Source organism: Eublepharis macularius, chromosome 14 (assembly GCF_028583425.1).
Source record: "Eublepharis macularius isolate TG4126 chromosome 14, MPM_Emac_v1.0, whole genome shotgun sequence".
Taxonomy (NCBI): Eukaryota; Metazoa; Chordata; class Lepidosauria; order Squamata; family Eublepharidae; genus Eublepharis; species Eublepharis macularius.
In genome coordinates, this window is record NC_072803.1 from 31879367 (window position 1) to 31899071 (window position 19705).

At 41.1% G+C, this 19705-nt stretch overlaps 1 protein-coding gene across 1 annotated transcript; it reads left to right on the plus strand.

Annotated features, from left to right (window-relative positions):
• Positions 1-2606: 2606 nt before the first annotated feature.
• On the plus strand, positions 2607-18285 carry LOC129342609 (outer mitochondrial transmembrane helix translocase-like). The gene is made up of 9 exons (XM_054998457.1): positions 2607-2780; positions 4727-4825; positions 5230-5350; positions 8764-8964; positions 11958-12064; positions 14249-14338; positions 15990-16040; positions 16868-17040; positions 18159-18285. Exons 1-9 carry the CDS (start codon positions 2607-2609, stop codon positions 18283-18285), a joined length of 1143 nt encoding a protein of 380 aa, XP_054854432.1.
• Positions 18286-19705: the final 1420 nt, after the last annotated feature.

Sequence of the window (19705 nt, forward strand, 5' to 3'; positions counted from 1 at the left end):
CAGAATCCACCTCATTAGGTTCAGAATCGCTTATTCTAAACTAACAGTGCAATCCTGAGCAGAGTTACTCCAGTGGGCTTAGACTGGAATAATTCTGTTTAGGATTGTGTAAATGTATTAATCTTCCAGATGCTACAAAACCGAAGAGGAGTCTTGTGGCATCTTAAACTATAAGACATTTTTTTCTTGAGTTTAAGCTTTTGTGAACTACAGCCAATTTCCTCAGACATATGCAATGGACTCTAATCTGTTAAATTTATATCACAATAAAACATTCTTAGTCTTTTAATGCACAAAATAAGTTCCTGCTTGATTTTGCTAAAATAGATTAGTATGGGCAGCTTCTACATGGAGATTATTCTCTGTGTAGCTCCCATAGGTGATGTGAATGTAGGGACTGCACTGGCAACAGAGCACCCACATGGAAGCTTGGAAGAAACACATGCAAGCTGGAACATGGGAAAAGGTGTGGTGTGGCCGCACTGGGCGAGTGGACAGCAAAGCAACAGAGAAGCACCTGTATGTTTGTTCTCGTGCCCTGAACGAGTAATTCGTCTCATTTGGTTTGGCTCTCCGTCTTCCATAGCTACCACCACTACCCTGTCACCAGAGCACTTTTTTCAGGTTTTCACAAAAATCGCTATAGTGCTATAACAGTATAATGATCTATTGCAATAATGTAATTGTTCCCCAGCTTTAAAAAATAAAGAAAGTCTATACGCTGTTTTGGTTGCAAAGTGAAAAGGAGAAATACGCAGCCAGCCTTTCCCCCCTTATAACTCCACAACCCAAAGGGCTAGATATTCTTTTAAAAATTAAAGCTGGGAACTGGTAGATTGTTGCAATAGATTGTTATAACAATATAATGTTAGAGAATTATAGCTACTGACAACATTTAAAAAGTCTGAACAAAGCCCTCCAGTGGATCAGAGGAAATGGCTGCTGCAGGGACTGAAATAAGGAAAATGGCACTAATGTGGGTAAGATCTGAAGAAAATGCACATTTCCCCATCCATGTAACATTCGAAGATGCTTTGACTACTCTCTTTCCAAAAAGATTGTTTCAAAATGGGTTTGGGAAAGATCGCAGTAAATAGAAGACAATGTCACATTGATGCTCCTGAAAACAGCTCTACAGCAAGGAAGCAAAAGTAGAGCAAAATACCCATGTGGACACAGTCATGGTTACCTCTCTTAAAAGGCCCCACAGGGTAGCAGCTACTACCTGACTTTATCAAAAACAGGCCTCATTATGTCTCCCCCCTCCTGATTTTGTTTCTCACCCTGCTTCAGCAGTGGAACATGAGACAGAGTTAGGAGGCAAACAGATGGCAAGGAGCCCTTGCTTTATAACACACACTTCCAGATTTGATTCTATGCTTTCTGTAGCATTGTACTTGAAGAAATCAGCTCCTCATACATCAAGTAAGTGCAACATTGCAAAGCCGATTTTGGGGGGGGGGAATATTTTGAACTGTGTAGTTGTTGATGGATTGTCATGGTGTTTTCCTGTCCTTGCAGCACTCCCTGCTTTGTTAGCCGCCTGGAGTCTGTGGGGCAAAGATGGGATATAAATATTTTAAATATACAAACACATCTCTACTCATGAGCTGTAGTTGTTAACTGACAGTGTTGTTCAAATGCACAAGTTAAAATATATGGATACTAACCTCCTGCTTGTTTTTCTTCCACTTAAGGCAGCCTGCCGCTCTGGCATCGACCAAAGCCTTGTTTTTTCTAGAGTGAGGAAGTGAGGAGGGAGGACTGTCTTTAGAAGGGTCTAGGAGATGCTGCAAATCCATTTTATTTACCAGGGCTTTAAGCATTTGGCCGGGGTGGGGGGGATGATTGGGGTTTTACTGTACTTTGTATGTTTTAATAGTTGTATATGTAAGCTGCTTTGTGCCATGAAGGAAAGCCAGTGAATAGGGTTGCTAATTCTAGGTTGGGAAGTTCCAGGCAATTTGGAGGCAGAGTCTTGGGAGGGTGAGGTTTGGGGAAGGGAGGCTCCAGGGAAAATGATCTCTGTCATTTGCAGATGAGTTTAAATTCTGCAAGATCTCTAGGCTCCTCCTGGAGGTTGCAAGGTTGGCAATAATATTTTATTAAACATTTTAACAAGCTATTAAATTAATAATAAAATTAATAAGTCAATAACATTCATATGTGAAAAGCAACATTCAGTTTGCCTTCAGACTGGAATAATTAATCTTCCAAATTATATAGCGATTTAGAGCATTCAACACATTTCACATATATTATCTAGTAATCCATACAATAAATCTGCAAGTTTACCATTGTCTTCAAGTTGAAGATTGTGAGGAGGATCTAGGGAAGACTGGCTGGCTTAAGGTTACTGAATAAGCCCAAGACAGAGGCATAACTGGAGTGGGGTCTTCCTGACTTAGTTTCATTAGCCAAAACACAATTACAGTTCTCTGTTTCCTTTCCATTCATTTCCTTGTTATCTTTGCTGCAGTGCTATATGCCAGCACAGGTACCTCAGTAGTTTCTCTCTAATCCTTTTTTTCTCAACAGCTCTGCCCGCCCCCCCCCCCCTTGCATATAGCTCAACTTCTGGTCTGAAGGTAAGAAATACGTAGGCAATGTTGCTAGGGGAAATCTCCAAGGACCTCCTCACCCGGCCACTGACTCGAAACGAAGTGTTTGCTGTCCTTCTCCGCCTGACGGTCTTTGGGACTGCCACCTATTTCAGCATAAAATGGGTATCAGATGCCCTGGACCCAACTCGAAAGCAAAGGATACAGCTAAAGAAAAAGGTACATATGAGGACCAAACCATCAAAAGTGGTAATGATGGCATCAGCAGCTCCTGCTAGCCTACCTACTGCAATATACATATGAAATCCCAAGAGGGTCACAAATGTTCATCAAGGTTAACCTGCTGTGAAGACTACCTCATATGTTTTATTATTAGAAGTACCTCCACATGGTGATACTCTGTGGGATGATATATATACTTTTAGCACATCTCATCTCCACAGCATACGAGGACAGTGATCTGTCTTTCTCCTCATTCTTCCACTTCCCCCTGCCTGTCTTTCTCCTTTTAAAAACCCCCAAAGAAGCAAAAACATGCTGGTGGCACCAACAGGTTGGCACCTTTATAATGGAACAGGATTGTAATCCACTATAGTGACTATTGTAGGTATCACCTGCTTTTTCTGCATTGCCTTAGACTTTGTAATCCACTTTCTGTTTTGTTTATAGTATATGTTGCCTTAGGGACGGCAGAATTTGAGTACAGTAGCACCTTAGAGACCACCAAGATTTTCATGGTATGAGCTTTCAAGAGTCAGAGCTCTAGTATCTGAAGAAGGGAGCTCTGACTCTTGAAAGCTCATACCGTGAAAATCTTGTTGGTCTCTAAGGTACCACTAGACTCAGATCCTACTGTTCAACTGCAAACCAACATGGCTACGCACCTAAAACTTAGCTTAGGGCGTTCGTTGTTTGCATTGTCCTCTCATTCTATAATCCCAGTCTGATTGCATTGTTCATGGTTTGTTTTTGCTGTCTGACTTCACTATTTTATATCCTGTAATCCACCATGAGTCTCAGAGAGAAAGGAGGACTGTAGAGGAAGTAAATAAATAAATAAATTAGAACAACTGGCCTTAAGTCACAGCACGGTCTGCCAACTGAAAAGCAGTAGACAACTCTGTCCTTGGGTGCTGTCTTTGTTGGGGCATGTGCAGCAAAGAATATGAGCTATCTGCACAAGTATCAGTCTAGGCAAGTCCAAAAAGAGCTTATGTACGACTGGGGATAAGACTGGTCTTGGAGAAGACCTGGACCAACTTATTGCCTGATGAGGTTGCCTTAGTAGCTACAGTTTTACTGGAACTTGAGGGAATAATAGCAACAACAGAGTTTATAAAAAACTATTTGCTCCCATGATGGAGTGCTATCAAGTGAAGTAATCATCAACTGAAGTAATCATCAGAAGCCCTACCCTGGAATGATGTGGACTGGTTCTAGATTCAGGGCCTTCTCTGTTGTGGCACCTTGATTTTAGGTGGCCTGTTTGCTGGCATTGATTCTATTCCCTTTTGGAGTCAGACAAAGGCTCCCTTTTTAACCCACTGTTTTTATTTGGCTGTTTTTATTTTTCTCTGTCAGTCGTAATCTATTTGTTTTACATAATAGTTTTCAGCAGCTGCATTTATGGTGAGGGTGGGGCTTTTCATGTTCTCATGTCAGATGATCAAATGGAACATTATTATGGAGTTCAAGTTTGTATCATGTGGGACTTCTGTTCCCAATTCTTCCTATGAAATGTTTGAGAGTTCAGGGCACATAAATATCTTCAACAAGCAACCAAAAATAGATTCTTTCAACCTTCCCTTTGCATAAGGGGAATGCAGATTAGCCCAGCCTCCCTTTTCTAGTCCTGGCCAATTCTGATAAATTTTGTACTGAATCTGGAGATAATGGGTGGCTGCCTCAGCTGTATTTGGGGAACAATATAAAGATGGCTCAATGTTTCACATATAGTCTCCGACTGTCCCATATATTGCAAAGTCTTCCAAGTACACTCAAATGAACAAGGGTGGAGTCTTGTTATTTTGCAGCTTAGCCTGTTATGATCTGTGCATATTACAGGAGTTTCAGATGCAAGTCAGCAACTAGGCAGGACTGTAGTGAAGTGCCCTGCTAACTAAGGCTGCAAGAGGGGGACTTTAAGCCTTGTCTTTTCTCTGCAGGCAGAACGCTTGATGAAGCAAATTGGAGTGGAAGGAGTGAAGCTTACAGAACACGAGATGAACATTGCAGCTCACCTGGTAGACCCAAAGGATATAAAGGTAAGAGGGAGAACCTGCTATTCCTCCCAACAAAGACTAGAGAGTTTTGGGGGGTGGGGTGGGGATTAAGCTGTCAGGTCTTTCATCTTGCCAAGGAAAGCAGAGAGCAGAAGTGACATTGCAAAAATCTGAAATCAGATTGCATGGGGTCGAACCAGAATTAGAAATTCTAACCTGGAAATATATTTTTTACTTATTATTAACGGAGCTCTATCATTGCATAGGGGATGAATATATGCAAATATATATTCATCCCGTATGCAATGATATGATAGATGGATAGATGGATGGACAGATAGATAGCAGAAGTCAAAATGCCAGTGTGTTGCATTTGGCTTCTCTTGCCAGGTAGCACAGAGTCCTCTTGTTACCTCTGAAGCCTCCAAATGATGTCCCATATGCAGGTCTCGTGGGAGGACATTGCAGGCCTGAATGAAGTGGTCAGTGAACTTCAGGACACAGTAATCCTGCCTTTCCAGCAGAGGCACTTGTTTCATCACTCCAAGCTCTGCCAACCCCCACGAGGTACACCTTGAAGAACAGCCGGTCTTAATCACTCAATACCTTTTCTCAGACTTGCCTCTTTTAAAAAAATTTCCATTCATAGTCAATCAGAAGGAGGACCGCGAGAGCCATTTGTCACCAAGCTCAAAGTGGCCTCAAGGCATTCATTTTTTTTTTACCTTTGATAAGTTTTGCAACTTGTTTTTATTTATTATGGCTAAGGGCCTTAAAAGCTGGAAGTCACCCAGGCATCTCTGAACTGCTGACAGGATCTGTATCCACTCATGCGTTGAAGCCTAGATCCTAAGGGTGATCAAGGTAAAGAGGAGTGGACAACTCCTTACTTATTTTTTTTTTAAGTTTTTTATTAGGTGAGTACATATTACAAATAACCTTTTTATTTAAAACCTAAATATCAATTCCCCCCACCCTTTCCCTCCCCCTTTTTCTCAGACTTCCAACAGCTTTCCAACCCTTATCTTATTCTATTCCTTACTTATCTATTCCATTTATATATTATTATCTCATATTTCCCTAATAAACTAAATTATATCTATTAAATTCATATTTATTCAAAACTTATACTTAACAATAATTAAAACTTCACTTTAAATGGTAAAAATCCCTATCTCCAATATTTTCCCCAATTAGTAACTATCAAATTGCCATAATTTCCCCTTCACATCCCATTTTTTCTCCAAATACTCCTTCAGTCTCCCCCAGTCCTTAAAAAATTCTTCAGAGTTCTGGTCTCTCAGCCTTCTTGTCATCTTGTCCATTTCTGCCATGTACAGCAACTTTTGTATCCATTCTTCAATAGATAGTATTTCTTGTACTTTCCATTTCTGCGCATATAGTATTCTTGCCGCTGTTGTCATATAAAATAGCAATGTCCTATGTTGCATAGGAACATCTTCCATATTTAAGTTCAGTAGCAGGAGTTCTGGGTTCTTTATTATTAAAATCTGCAAAATCTCATTTATCATTTCTAAAATATCTCCCCAGTACTGCCTAGCTACCTCACAAGTCCACCACATATGATACAATGATCCTTCATGCCTTTTACATTTCCAACATTTATCAGATATTTTAACATTTCCATAAGCTATTTTTTTTGGCCTCAAATACCACCTATATATCATCTTAAAAACATTTTCTTTAATACTGGTACAAATTGAGATCTTCACTGTATTTTTCCACAAATACTCCCATGACTCCATTGTTATGTCTCTTTGACAGTTTATAGCCCACTTCACCATCTGGACTTTAACAGTTTCATCCTCTGTATGCCACTTCAAAAGAATTTTATAAATTTTTGAAATTTTCTTCTTGCTTTCTTGCAATATAGCTTCTTCCAATTCTGAATCTTTCCATTTAATTCCACCTTTTGAGCGATCCGAGTTATATAAGTCCTTTATCTGCCTATATTGAAACCATCCATAACATGAGACTAACTCTTCTTCTGTTTTAATTCTTGTCATATTTTGTTCCTGAATGAGAATCTTTTTATAGGACAGACATTGATCTCTGTTATAAATAACTCTCGGGTAGATGGATTCATATGGTACTACCCATGAGGGGATACCTTCGCCCAAATAACTTTTATATTTTTTCCAGATTGTGAAGAGACTCCTTCTCACATAGTGATGTAGAAACATAGAATCAGCTTTCAATTTATCGTGCCACAAGTAGGCATGCCATCCAAACAATTTTTTATAACCTTCCAAAGTTAGTAGCTTACAGTTCTCCAATGACATCCAATCTTTAAGCCAAACCAAACAAACTGCTTCATAGTATAATCTGATATTCGGCAATTGCAGTCCACCTCTTTCCTTGGCACCACACAAAACTTTCATTTTTACTCGTCGTTTCTTGCCTGCCCATACAGAATCGGAAATCTTCCTCTGCCACTTTTCGAATTGCTTACTGTCTCTGATAATTGGAATTGTTTGTAATAAAAACATAATCCGTGGTAACACATTCATCTTGATTGCCGCTATTCTTCCCAGCCATGACAGATTTAATTTATTCCATTTAATCAAATCTCTGTCAATTTGCTGCCATAGCTTTTCATAATTATTCTTGAACAAGTCAATATCTCTCTTAGAACGCAGGTATGTAAACAATAATTACTTTTTCCGCTCTAATTCTTCTAAATAAATTCTTTTTAACTCAGTCACTTTACCAGAGCATAGCCAATCTGTCCTTATAACTTAGCAATCTTTATCTTCCAAATTGATTCAGTTCTTCCTACCAAATTTCTTCTCGGAAGGAGAGACAGCAATCTTTACCTTGATAGATCTATTTGCGGGTTGTAATCGCTGTTTCGGTACTCAAAATATTCCAAATTAGTCCAAATTAGTTACTGAAGCTTGGGTACGGTGATCCTATGTCAATTCAATGACTCCAAAACTGCTGCAGAGATCTTTGCCATCCTTCATCGAGCGGGACCTCAAGGCTGGGTGGACGATCATTGCGCAGATCTCCCCCCACAGCCGAGATCAACGCACCCTCTGGATCCTGAGCGTTCACGCCTGTTCTCCACCTGAGAACAGGAGGCCACGGGCGATCTAGCACCCCGCTAGCCCTCACAAACAGCGGCTCGGACAGCTCCGCTCTCAGAGCTGCGTCAGACCACCATGATCCCAAACCGGAAGTCCGACAACTCCTTACTTATTGACTGCTTAATAAATACCCAGCAAGTTTCCGAGAATGATATTCTCTCAAGCAGCAATGAGAGCTTGCCAGGAAGAAGTAAGATGAAACTGTTTCACAGCACGTGTTCACATGGATACAGGATTAAGTTCTGCAATTTTGCAGGGTCCCATGTGCAATATAAAAGTGTTCTCTTCCAATATAATATCAGATGTAATGTCAAAAGATATTCCATTATATTATACATTAGAATGGGCATTATTTATTTGATGATAGAGGTAATATATCTATTTCCATGCCTGAAACCTCCATTAAAACAGAATTCAAGAAGCTGTTTTAACTTACCAAGCTGATTTAAACTTACCACACTCATTGGTAGCCATAGCCAATCACTCTGTTTGAAGTCAAAAATCTTGTTCCATCAAAAACAAAATTATCACATTTTAAGTTATCAATCAGCTGACCCAAAGAACAAGGAACTGGACATTTTGAACCATATAGGTATGTTGAACAGAGAGAAAAAATGCTAGCTTTACAGAAACACAATCCAGCTCTTTTTGCTGCTGAACAGGGACTGTAAGCGATCAAGTCACTGACAAATTGTACCAGCTACACTCTATGAGTCACAGTTTTTAGGATTAGGATTGTTGTAGCTTTCTGTAAATGGTCACTGGAGTCTCATGAGAAGAACATTCCTTTTTACATAAGCAAATGGATAAAAAGAAAGCCTGTCAAGGAAAGAGGGAGGCCAAGAATTGACACAGTTTTCCTTGCAACAGGTGTTTTGCTTTATGGTCCTCCTGGTTGTGGCAAAACCCTTCTTGCCAAAGCAACAGCCCAGGCATCAGGATGCAGGTTCATAAACTTACAAGCATCTACCCTGACCGACAAATGGTACGGAGAGTCACAGAAGCTCACAGCTGCAGTTTTCTCCTTGGCGACCAAGATCCAACCCTGCATCATTTTCATAGACGAAATAGGTAATTTCTGTCTCCTTGTCTCCTCTTTCACTTTCCCAGTTAGTTATATCTTGTTAAATTGTTGTTAACAAGAAAAACTGATCAGATCTTTAGAGAAGGATATGGGTGAAAGTTAGTGTACCATCCTCTTACTTGCTTCTTTTTCTTCATAAATATTTATTTCAAAGCATTAGTGTACATTACAGAAGACAGATAACATTTTAAATGTTTAAATATTTACAACATGTGTTTGATTATTTAACAAACCTCTTGCTTGCTTCTTCACCATAATCGTTCCTTGCAAGCACTATTCTTACATCCCAGCTCAGTTCTGGTATCAGAATCTGACTGTGGAAAAAAGTACCTCAAATGACAGACTGTCATGAATGAAGAAAGGGTTCATTTACTGATTTATTCATCTAGACTATTTCTAGACCCACCTTTCTCCAGCATAATGTAGTAAACATGCCCCCCTCCCATATTTAATTTGGGCAAACTCAAGTTCAAACGCACATTTTGTTGAATGTATTTATTATCTTTGTCTCAGATATTAATGTATATTGTGAGGTGCTAGCTATTTATCAGGTTACAATGTTTTGCTAAAAACAGGGCCATGGGGGGCAGGGTGTACTAAATTCTGAGACCCCCAAACCAGCTTGAGTCTGGGGCCTGTGAAACTGGAATCATTTTTCGCTTGCAAGAGTTTCAAGTGAGCTTTCATGTTAAGTGCACTTCTATTTTTATTTTTTTTTATTTATGTCATTTATAGACTGCCTTTCTCACTGAGACTCAAGGCGGATTACACAGTGGGAGATTAGTACACTCAGTATCAAGGATATTTCCATAAACAATGCCATCAGGTAAATAAATACAAGCTTACAAAGATGTAGCATTAGCAAGAATCCAATACAGAGTTGAAGAAATGCTGAAGTAGAGCATAAGCAATTCTAGGACTGACATTAGACATGAGACAACATATAACTAAAACAGCGCAGTAGTCATAGTAGTCTGTGTAAATCATATCCTTCTGGTTTTAGTTACAGGCACCTTTTGCTAAGTGAGGCTCATCCTTCCACAAACATTAACGATAAACTTATTCTTTTAATTAAAGTACCCACTGTTGTAAACAGAACATTGTATTAGGTCATCTGTAGAGAAACAAGTTAACGCAGCTGCAAAGAAAGGCCTTCTTCCAACCTCCGCCTAACTCAGAAAGTGGCCCCTTACCTTGGCATGGCCAAGGTAAGGTATGGTACCTGGTACCATACCACAGTAACATTGAGACTGGATTACTGCAATACCGTCTACAGAAGTCTACCCTCAAAGCCAATTTGGAGATTCCAGTTGGTGCAGAATGCTGCAGCTCAATTATAATCAGGAGCTAGGAGGAACATGTATATTACTCCCATTCTGCAGTCAGTCTATTGGCTACCCATCAGATACCGGGCTCAATTCAAGATTTTAGTTATCACATACAAAGCCCTTCATGACCTTGGTTCCTTGTATTTGCAGGCCTCTCTCTCTCCATGTGCTCTGCCATGGCAGGACCATTAATCTGAGCAGGGCCTTTTGCAGGCACCACCCGGCATATTGGCAAAATCAGCAACTGCACATACATGGGTTTTCTCTGTTGTGGCTTCCACCTTATGACACGGCCTGCCTGAAGAGGTCAGGAAAGCTTTGACTCTTCTGGCTTTCTGTAAACTATGCAAAACGGAATTATTCAGGAGAGCTTTTTTAAGTAAGTGAAAGGATTCTACTGTAAAAAAATGGCTTAGAAAGATGCATTAGAAAAGGGATAGGGACTGTAGTCTCTTCTATTGCATATTTCCTGTTGTTGTAAATGTGCTCCTACTGGCTAATTTCCACATCATTTAGTATGTCACGTCAGACTGTTTACATTTTGCTTCAGCATTGTTTGAAGCTCTGTATTCTTATGCTTGTTTTTTTTACTTTTTGTTATCCAGATCCTATTGTAATTTGTTAACTGAATGTCCCAGGCATTAATCCTGTTGACACTGTGTAATCCGCTTTCAGTCTCAGTGAGAAAGGTGGACTATAAATAACAAATTAAAAAATAAGTAAAGTGAATCAACTCTTACCTTTTTTCATACAGTGAAGTCACCAAGAAATGACTTACCTGTAATGTTTGCAACCTCTTAAAAAGATTGAGATGTACTGTGGTTTGGAGAACTTAAAGAACAGAGTGATTTTCAGAACTTACCAGGCTCTTGAATCTAAAGGCAAATCATTAAACAATCGCAAGTATTCCTCTTATGTTGATGAGAAAACCAGTACTGAGGGAAGACATAAATCCAAAGACAGGTTCAAGTCTGTAATTGTGCTGAGACTTAAACCTGCATCTCATGCTTCATTGGGCAGTATTTACCAGAAGCCACAAAGGCCTGGAGGACCCTACTGAAAAATTATCAAAATACCTTCCCCTCCAGGTGTAGGCATGTGTATGGAATTGGGGCCATAAGGACAGGCTTCAGCTGAGTGTGTGGGTGAATACTGGTTGCTGCCCACCTTTGTACATTTACATTAGTCCCTGATAATTTATTTCCTCTTCTTTTAAACAGGGCTTTGCTGCTTTTGTTAGTGCATGCTAGTTGCTAGACACACAAATAGGACTGAGATGAAGATCATAATCACCTTATGTAATTTTGTGAGATTCTTTCTCGGACAAAAAAATCCAGGCTCTCCAAATGCAGTTGAACCCCTCCTCATTGCAGCTAGCTAGCTCTCCAGTGGTGCCTCTGCTGCCCATTCCACAAAGAGGTTCAGGACAGCCTGACAGCCAAGACATATGGGATCTTATTACAGAAGAGAAAAATAGCCTTTGAAGAAACCTACTGCATTTCATCATTTCTGTTGAAAAGAAAATGTGAGAAACTTCAGGTTAGGTTAAAAAAATGAAAGAAAATATTGCCAAGATTCTAGTGGAGTGAAAATAGATGCCAGTACAGAGGACAGGGAGCCCAATGCAGAGCCATTCTTTTTATCCATGACAGATGCTTTCCTGAGGAATCGCTCTGATGCTGATCACGAAGCCACGGCTATGATGAAAGCAGAGTTCATGAGCCTTTGGGATGGGCTGGAAACTGGACCCAATTGCCAGGTACCGCTAGCAGAAGGCATAGGTTGACTTGATGCAAAACTAGCTAGACCTGGGCCACAGGGGAGTGTGGTGCACACTTTCCTCCACCAACTGCAATCTCCCCTGCCTTTAATTCCATTGCAGCACTGGAGCGCTTTTTGAGGGTTGCAAAATAAATTGGCAACTGCTATTGTACTATACTGCAATAATGTTTGGATATATTGCCAGAATCTACTAGTGCCTCTGAATTCTCAGCTTTCACATTCTTTAAAAAAGTGTCTAAACTGGTAACTCAGAAGAAATATTGGATCGTGGCAATAGATCAGAACAACATTATTGCATTATTGTCTGCATGTGTATCCAGCACCAGATTAATAGGACAAAAATATTCTTTCCCCTCAAATATGTAGTTCCCAGAAGAAAATGCCTCTTCTAAGACAGTCCCTGCTGTTTCACAGTCATGCAAACAAAGAATTTTTTTCTTCAAAACTATCCTTCATATTTTCACTCCACCTTTCCTCCAAGGAGCTCAGGGTGAACTGCATGGCTCTCCTTTCTCCAACTGTATGTTTATAACCAGAGCCACAGTTCCATAAAGCAGGTATGCTATAGCCTAGGACAGGGTCCCCAACCTTTTTGATCCTGTGGGCACCATTGGAGTTCTGACACAGGGTGGTGAGCATGACCACAAAATGCCAACTAAGGAGGCAGAGCCAACTACAGAACAGAGAGTGAGTCATGCATAACACTAATAGTAACTGTCTAACATTTTAGGGAGAAGCTCTTATTTAACAGGATGCCTTTTAAAATGAACATATTGTTTAAAAATATTCTCTTGCTCACGTGTAGTCCTGCTGTGGTGACCGTTGTTGCAGCAGCAACTTTTTAAAAATCTGCTCAGCCAATCAGACCTCTAATGGCCACTCTGAAGCCCTGCTGGGCAAAAGTCCCTCATGGTCACACCCACTTTCTAACAACACTTGGTGGGCACCAGGAAAGGTGTTTGTGGGTACCATGGACACCCTAACTTAAGACCTCATAGTGTTAAGAGCCTCTAAATAAGAAAAAAAGTTAATACACCCCCTGCATAAGCTTACAGCCACAGCATGCCCAGGCTGATTGACCACACTGCCAATCGCTTGAGCAGCTGGGAGAGGCTGAAAGTGAACGAACTAGTGAAGGTAATAAAGGGTAATAAAGAATTGGTTTTGTTGCATGGTGTTTCCTAAACTGGCCTAACAAAGCGTCTCATAACATCATAATCCAACTGTCTTCCCAACAATCTTGCGAGGTCAATTAGATTGAGAGAGAATGAGTGGCCCCTATTTTTGTTTTAGGACTTGTGTAGTTGAAGGGGTAGGGTGGCTCAATGCTCCAGCTCACCCTTTCACTGTTACTATCTAATTCCTTCCTTCTAACTTCATCTTGGAAGGGGAGCAAGTGTACAACATCGTACTCTTATTCCTTCCTTTGGTGCCCACACTGCAATCTTCCTTGCAGCCCTGCTGGTTGCCCCAACCTCTTGCGGGAGCTCTAGCTCTCACAAGAGGTCAGATTTCATCACAGACACCAGCACCATACATTTCCACTGATCAGCTGTGAGGGCAGGGTAGCCTTCACTGTGGCAGCTACCCAAACAGGTGGGAACTTCTCCCCTAGCCCACAAGATTCCTCATACCCAGATAGTGGTGATTCAGTGTGGCATTGTGGTTCAAATGTTGGGCTAGAACTGGGGAGAGACCAGTATACAAATCCCGTCAGCCGTAGCCTGAGCTGTGTGACTGAATGGGGATTGGAATAAAGGTTTCCTTGTCCTAGTCTAACAAACTAACCACATCAGCTATCTCACTATCTCTTTTGTTTTCTTCATATACAAGCATATGCAAATCGAACAAATTAATCCATCAATTCAATCTTAAGCAGTTAATCAACTAAAATGTCTTTTATCGGGTGACAGTAGGGTTCTTAGCTTTGGGTTGGGGAATTCCTGGAGGTTTGGGGGGGGGGGTAAAGCCAGGAGATGGCAAAGTCTGAGGAAGGGACAGACTTCACTGAGGTATAATGCCATAGAGTCCACCCTCCAAAGCAGCCATTTTCTCCAGGGGAATTGATCTCTGTCATCTGGACATCAATTGTAATTCCAGGACATCTCTAGGTCCTCCTACCTAGGTAACAATCATAACTAGCTAATTTGTTGCATTTCAGGTAATGGTGCTGGGAGCAAGTAATAGGCCCCAAGATGTGGATCCTGCCATCTTGCGGAGGATGCCCACAACCTTCCAGATTGGTTTGCCAGTAAGTAAACTTAGGGAAGGATCCCTTAGGTTCCTCTGTCTGCAGTGGTGAAATCTATTCTTGCTTCTTCCTCCCACATACGTGAAGCAAGGCTTAGTAGGAGGCTTTCCTGGTGTGATAACAGGCAATAAGAGCTGCTGTAGCACAGTGGTTAAGTGGTTTGGCTGCAAATCAGCACTGTACTGGTTCAAATCCCACTACTGTCATGAGCTCAGAAGGTGGCTTGGGTAAGCCACTCCTCTCAGCCCCAGCTGCCTTGTGGGGATAATAATAATACCAACTTGTTCACCACTCAGGGTGATGCACTAATCTGTCTAGAAGAACAGCATATAAGCACAATTATTATTATTATTATTATTAATAATGTTAGTGACAGCTGGAATTTTAAGTACAATTAATGAAAGATAGCCTCTGAAAGCCCCATTAGCAATGATAACTGAATGGATCCTTCATATATAGAACCAATAGGCACAGCAACATCAAGTTTACAGGGCAACAAGGATTCTGAATACTCTAGCAAAAATATACACTTGTAGTTTTTGCTTTTCAAGAAAACAAGCACTCCTCAGTGATGCAGTAAAATGGAGCATTAACATGGGAATCACAGAATGATGGGGACAGTTTAGTGCTAATTAAAGGAACCCAGAGAGAGGGAGACTTTATTTGAGCCCCTAATGTACTGTCCTACAGGACAACAGGGTTGAGGGACATACATCATCAGGCACACATTCCCTGAACCTCAGTTCATCATTAGACCATGATGCTACATGCTGTTAATGTTGGCTGAGTGCCAAAAATACAGCAGTAGCTACGCAGTGCTGTTTAAAAAGTTTATTTAGGAACTACACAGTTGATAGTAAAGACGATAGAGGCAGCATCTAGCTACCTAGCTGCCGAAGAGAGAAAGTTTTCAGTGCAGAGTAGGAGGAGGAGATCTCATGATAAAGCCCATCTGGAGGCAAGACAAGGAAGTGACACTTAACAGAAAAGCGAGGTGCTGTCTTCACATTCCTATCTGATTAATCCTTGCTGCCCCCTGTAGGATAGGGTCTTCTTCTCTTCATCTTTGTACACCAGACGTTGCTACTTCCAACAGTTAAAGGCTCTGTTTTTTGGGAGGCAGGGAGCTTATGGGGTAAGATAACAATTAGGATATCAGGGGGAAAAAATATTGTCTTACCAAAATTCAATGCAGCTGTCAAGGAGTCTTTTAAGCTACATCCAAAACCAAAGAATGACATTTTTCCTCTTTAGATTTATTGGTCTATTCATACACAAATTTACCTTTCCAAATCATTAACAGGCCTCTCTGAATTCCAGTTACTGGGGGTACAACAACAGGGAAAGGCTTTAGCCCCTGTGCTCTGCTGGTAGGTCATCTGGGGACAGCTCGCTGCCCATGGTATGAAACAGAGATGCCGGACAAGAAAGACCACTGTTCTGATATATTCCAGATGTCTCTAGAAAACAGGGAACAGAACACTTCATCTCTCTTTTCCTATTTCCTTTATAAGATTCAGTACAGCCCACTCAGAGACAAGATTGCAGCTGGAGATGTACTTTAACTTGACCCCATTGGCTTATTATATTATTTTGGCAGCAACCTGTTCTAATTGTGTCTCAGTTCCATGCTCTTTTCTTCTTCTCCTAGACACAGAAGCAACGGCAGGATATTCTGAAACTCATTTTGTCTGGAGAAAATGTGAGTCTCAGTCCTTCTCTTTCTCCCCCTCCCCAGCTTCCCTTTTCTGTTTCAGAATTGTGGTTTCAGCAGAGGGAGGTACTGTGTTTGAGAGAAAGAAACCATACACTAGATTGAGGAAGTGGAGAACAGCATTGGTCAAAAATACTTGTATACCCTTCAAAAGCCTACTTTAGAATTATATGTCTCTTGTCAATCAATGTAACTGATTTATTTGCAGGTGTTTTGTTAGCTGCATTTTTTTGCAGTTTTGAAGCAGCTCACAACATTAAAATGACAAAAATGCTAGAATTAGAAACAACAAATAATGAGTATTCAGACAACAGTTCAAGCACTCACACAATAGGGTTCAAATAGCTCAGCTTCTAAAGGAATCCAGGAAACTTACGGCAGAAAATGAGGTGAATTTACTTCACAAAGAAAATATGAATATTTGATCAGTACTGAGAATTTTGTTACAGTTCTTCTCACAGAACTATAGTTCCCAAGTGCCCAGTACAGAAGTATCTATGAAAATCAACTTGATTCTGAAATCTTAAAATCACATGTCTCATTTGTATGTGTTATGGGCCATCAAATGGCTTCCAACTTACAGAAAGGTCTTATCATTAACAGCCTTGCTCAGATCTTGCAAACTTTTTGTACCTGCCAATAGGTATGAAGCTTCAGAAGGTAGAAGAAGGGACAAAAAAAGACAAGTTTTTCATGCATTAGCAGGCAGAACAGGGAAACCCGATTCTATGCCAGGTGTAGCAGAACTATCACAGTGCAGGGAGCAAGTGTGAACCAGCCATTATAACCTTGCAAGAACTTTTCCCTTGGAACAGATAAGCAATGCAGTGAGCCTGAAGGAGATGGCTGAGAAAACAAATGGTTATGCAGGCAGTGACCTGCGAGAATTGTGTCGGGATGCTGCCATGTACAGGGTACGTGATTTTGTTCGCAAGCAACAGATGAAGCAGATTGCCCAGATGTTCCATGACGGAGAAAGTGAGGACAGGTGAGGATTTGTTCATTTCCCATCCCTTCTCTCTTTGCACCTGATGCTTCCTGGGCCCCACATCCAAAAGCATCAGCTTTCTTCATATGACATGTGACAAACCCATATCGAAGTCAAACCTCGTTCTTCAGATAGTCTTTCAGTCAATAGAGTACTACTGTAGGGCTAAACAACAGGAGACTCAAAAGTCTCAGAGTTGCTTCCAATATTACTTTCAGCAGCATGGGGTCCAGTGTTGCAGTCAAGCTCCTTCCTGCACTGCTCCGTAATGGTAGATATCCAAGGTAAGATGCTGGAGATCATGCTTATGTCACATCTGGGAACTGAAGGGACATTAGTATGGGAAGAAACTGATTCTTTCTCCATAGCCCAGACTTTCAATATCACCATATGGTACACAAAAGAGCTATGACACGCTATGGGAGGAGGTAGAGCATTTGTTTCGCAGAAATGCTCAGGTTCTATCTCCACTCATCTTAAGAAGAGCCTCAAGTGTTAGGAAAGATCTTTTTCTGCCTGAGATGCTGCACAGCCACTGCCAATCAGAGTAGACAATACTAAGCTAAGTGGACCAATAGCCTGACTTGGCCTATGGTTCATATTTCCATACAATGATGGATAGGTAAAACTAGGTGCTGCTTCCTGAAGGAAATTATTTACCTGTAGAACGTTTCAGGATCAGTCCCTGACATCTCCACTTAAAGGATCTTTGGTAGGAAATACCTGTCTGAGACCCTGAAGAGCTGCTGCCCATCATAGGAGACAATGCCAAGCTAGGTGGACTAATGGCTTCACTCAGATTATGGTCACTTCAGAGATCATCTACCCCAAACATCACTAAAAGATCCTTTACTGGCATCAGTCTTTCAAGGATATGATGCATCTGCTCTCAAAATTAATCAGACTGTCACATAATTATGCTGTGTCACTTTCCTACTCTGCAGTTTTTAAAAATAACACATACTCAAATAGGGTGTGGGTACATGCTGCTGCTGCAGTGAAGGGCATTAGCAAAAGCATTTCTTTTAGTGACCACAGGGAAAACTCAGGAAGCCAAAAAAATCCCATTTTATTTCAAAAGGTATCTTGTGATCTCTGTCTTTTTTCCCCTCCTTCAGTGACCTGGAAGAGGAACGGCTACGGCCACTCACCCAGTTTGACCTTTTGCTTGCCCTAGAGAAGATGAGGGAGTCCAAGGGAGCTGCAACTGCTGTGCCAGCTCTGAAAGAACTTGCTTTAGACTGAGCTTCTGGCCTACCAAGCCTGTACATTGAAGACCATCAAATCCAAGGTGAAGTAGAAGGAGTTTATGCCAATGATCCCCTGCATATTTACTATTTGGAAGCAAAGGCTGAAGTGGAGGCATTGGATTTATAGATGCGGCCGAAAACTGGGCCGAAGTACACTGAGGGGGAAGGGCAGAGGCAGTGTAGGAAGGGGGGGGGGCATTTATGCCGAATGAAAAAGGGTGTAGTAGTCACCACAGGTGTATGCACAGGGAAAATGGCACAGCTTTTCTTTAGGAGAGGGAGCCACACATTGCAAAGGAGCAAAGAAAATCACCAGTCATCAAGTAACAAAGCATTGAGAGGGATTCTTTATTCTACGGGGAGTATGCAGCTGCACATATGAAGTAGTGTAACTAGAAATAAAAAAGGACAAATTAAACTTATTGCTGGATTTGCTTCTATTTCAAGCGTACTGGTTCTCTTTTGATAGGCCGTACCAACACCCAGAACCTTGCATTTCTCGATGCCTCTTGCGCTGAGAAGCAACAGCGACAGCCGCTCACTCCCACTGCAGTTTTGTAAGTAAGTGATTATAAATGAAGCATTCCTGTAGCCTGTTATTGGTGCGGTCTCTTCATCAGACTCCCATGCTGAATCTGACACATGAAAATTGGATTCTGGATTATCCTGGTTTTCACATTGAATAAAGCGATGTTCTGGATCTTGTAACTGAGAGAACATGCATGGAAAGTACACTGGCAATCTGTAAAGGTCCCATCCTCCCTGTATGCCTGGCATGTGTCTCCTGCAACTTCACTTCAAAACAAGGCAAGACTGATGTGGTTCAATGGTTTCTGCATTGAATTCTTCCCTTCGTTTGAAGCACATAACACTGGACCATTTATAAAACATCAGAAAATAGCTTAGTCAATTTACAATGGATTACAAGATTGAAATAACTGAGACATACATTGGGTTGATAAAAACCACTATGTACTGTGGCAATTTGCCATAGTTTACTTAGGTAGGCCTCTACAACTCTGCCAAGTGGGAAGGAGAATTTTATCACATATCAGACACCAATGGATGGCACACTGGGTGTCTGTATGGAATGAGAAGTTCAAAGACCATCAGAAGACTACACCAGATTCTCTTTATGACATCAAAGCCAGCAAGGAACTCATTGCTGTCAAAGTTCTAGCAGGTTTCAAAGTCCATGAAAAGATGCAGAGCTTTTACACCCAGAAGTAGCAACCAGGTGAGATATTGAGGAGACTACTGAAGGATTTTGGAATCCAAAAATCTCCCACTTAGAGCTATCCTTGGGATTAATATCAAGAAACCATCCATGTCAGCATTGGAAGAAAATGCGCCTACTAGCAATCATCAGCATCCTTACCTCCTAACTTGAAACACCCCGTTCTTTTGAGGCAAAG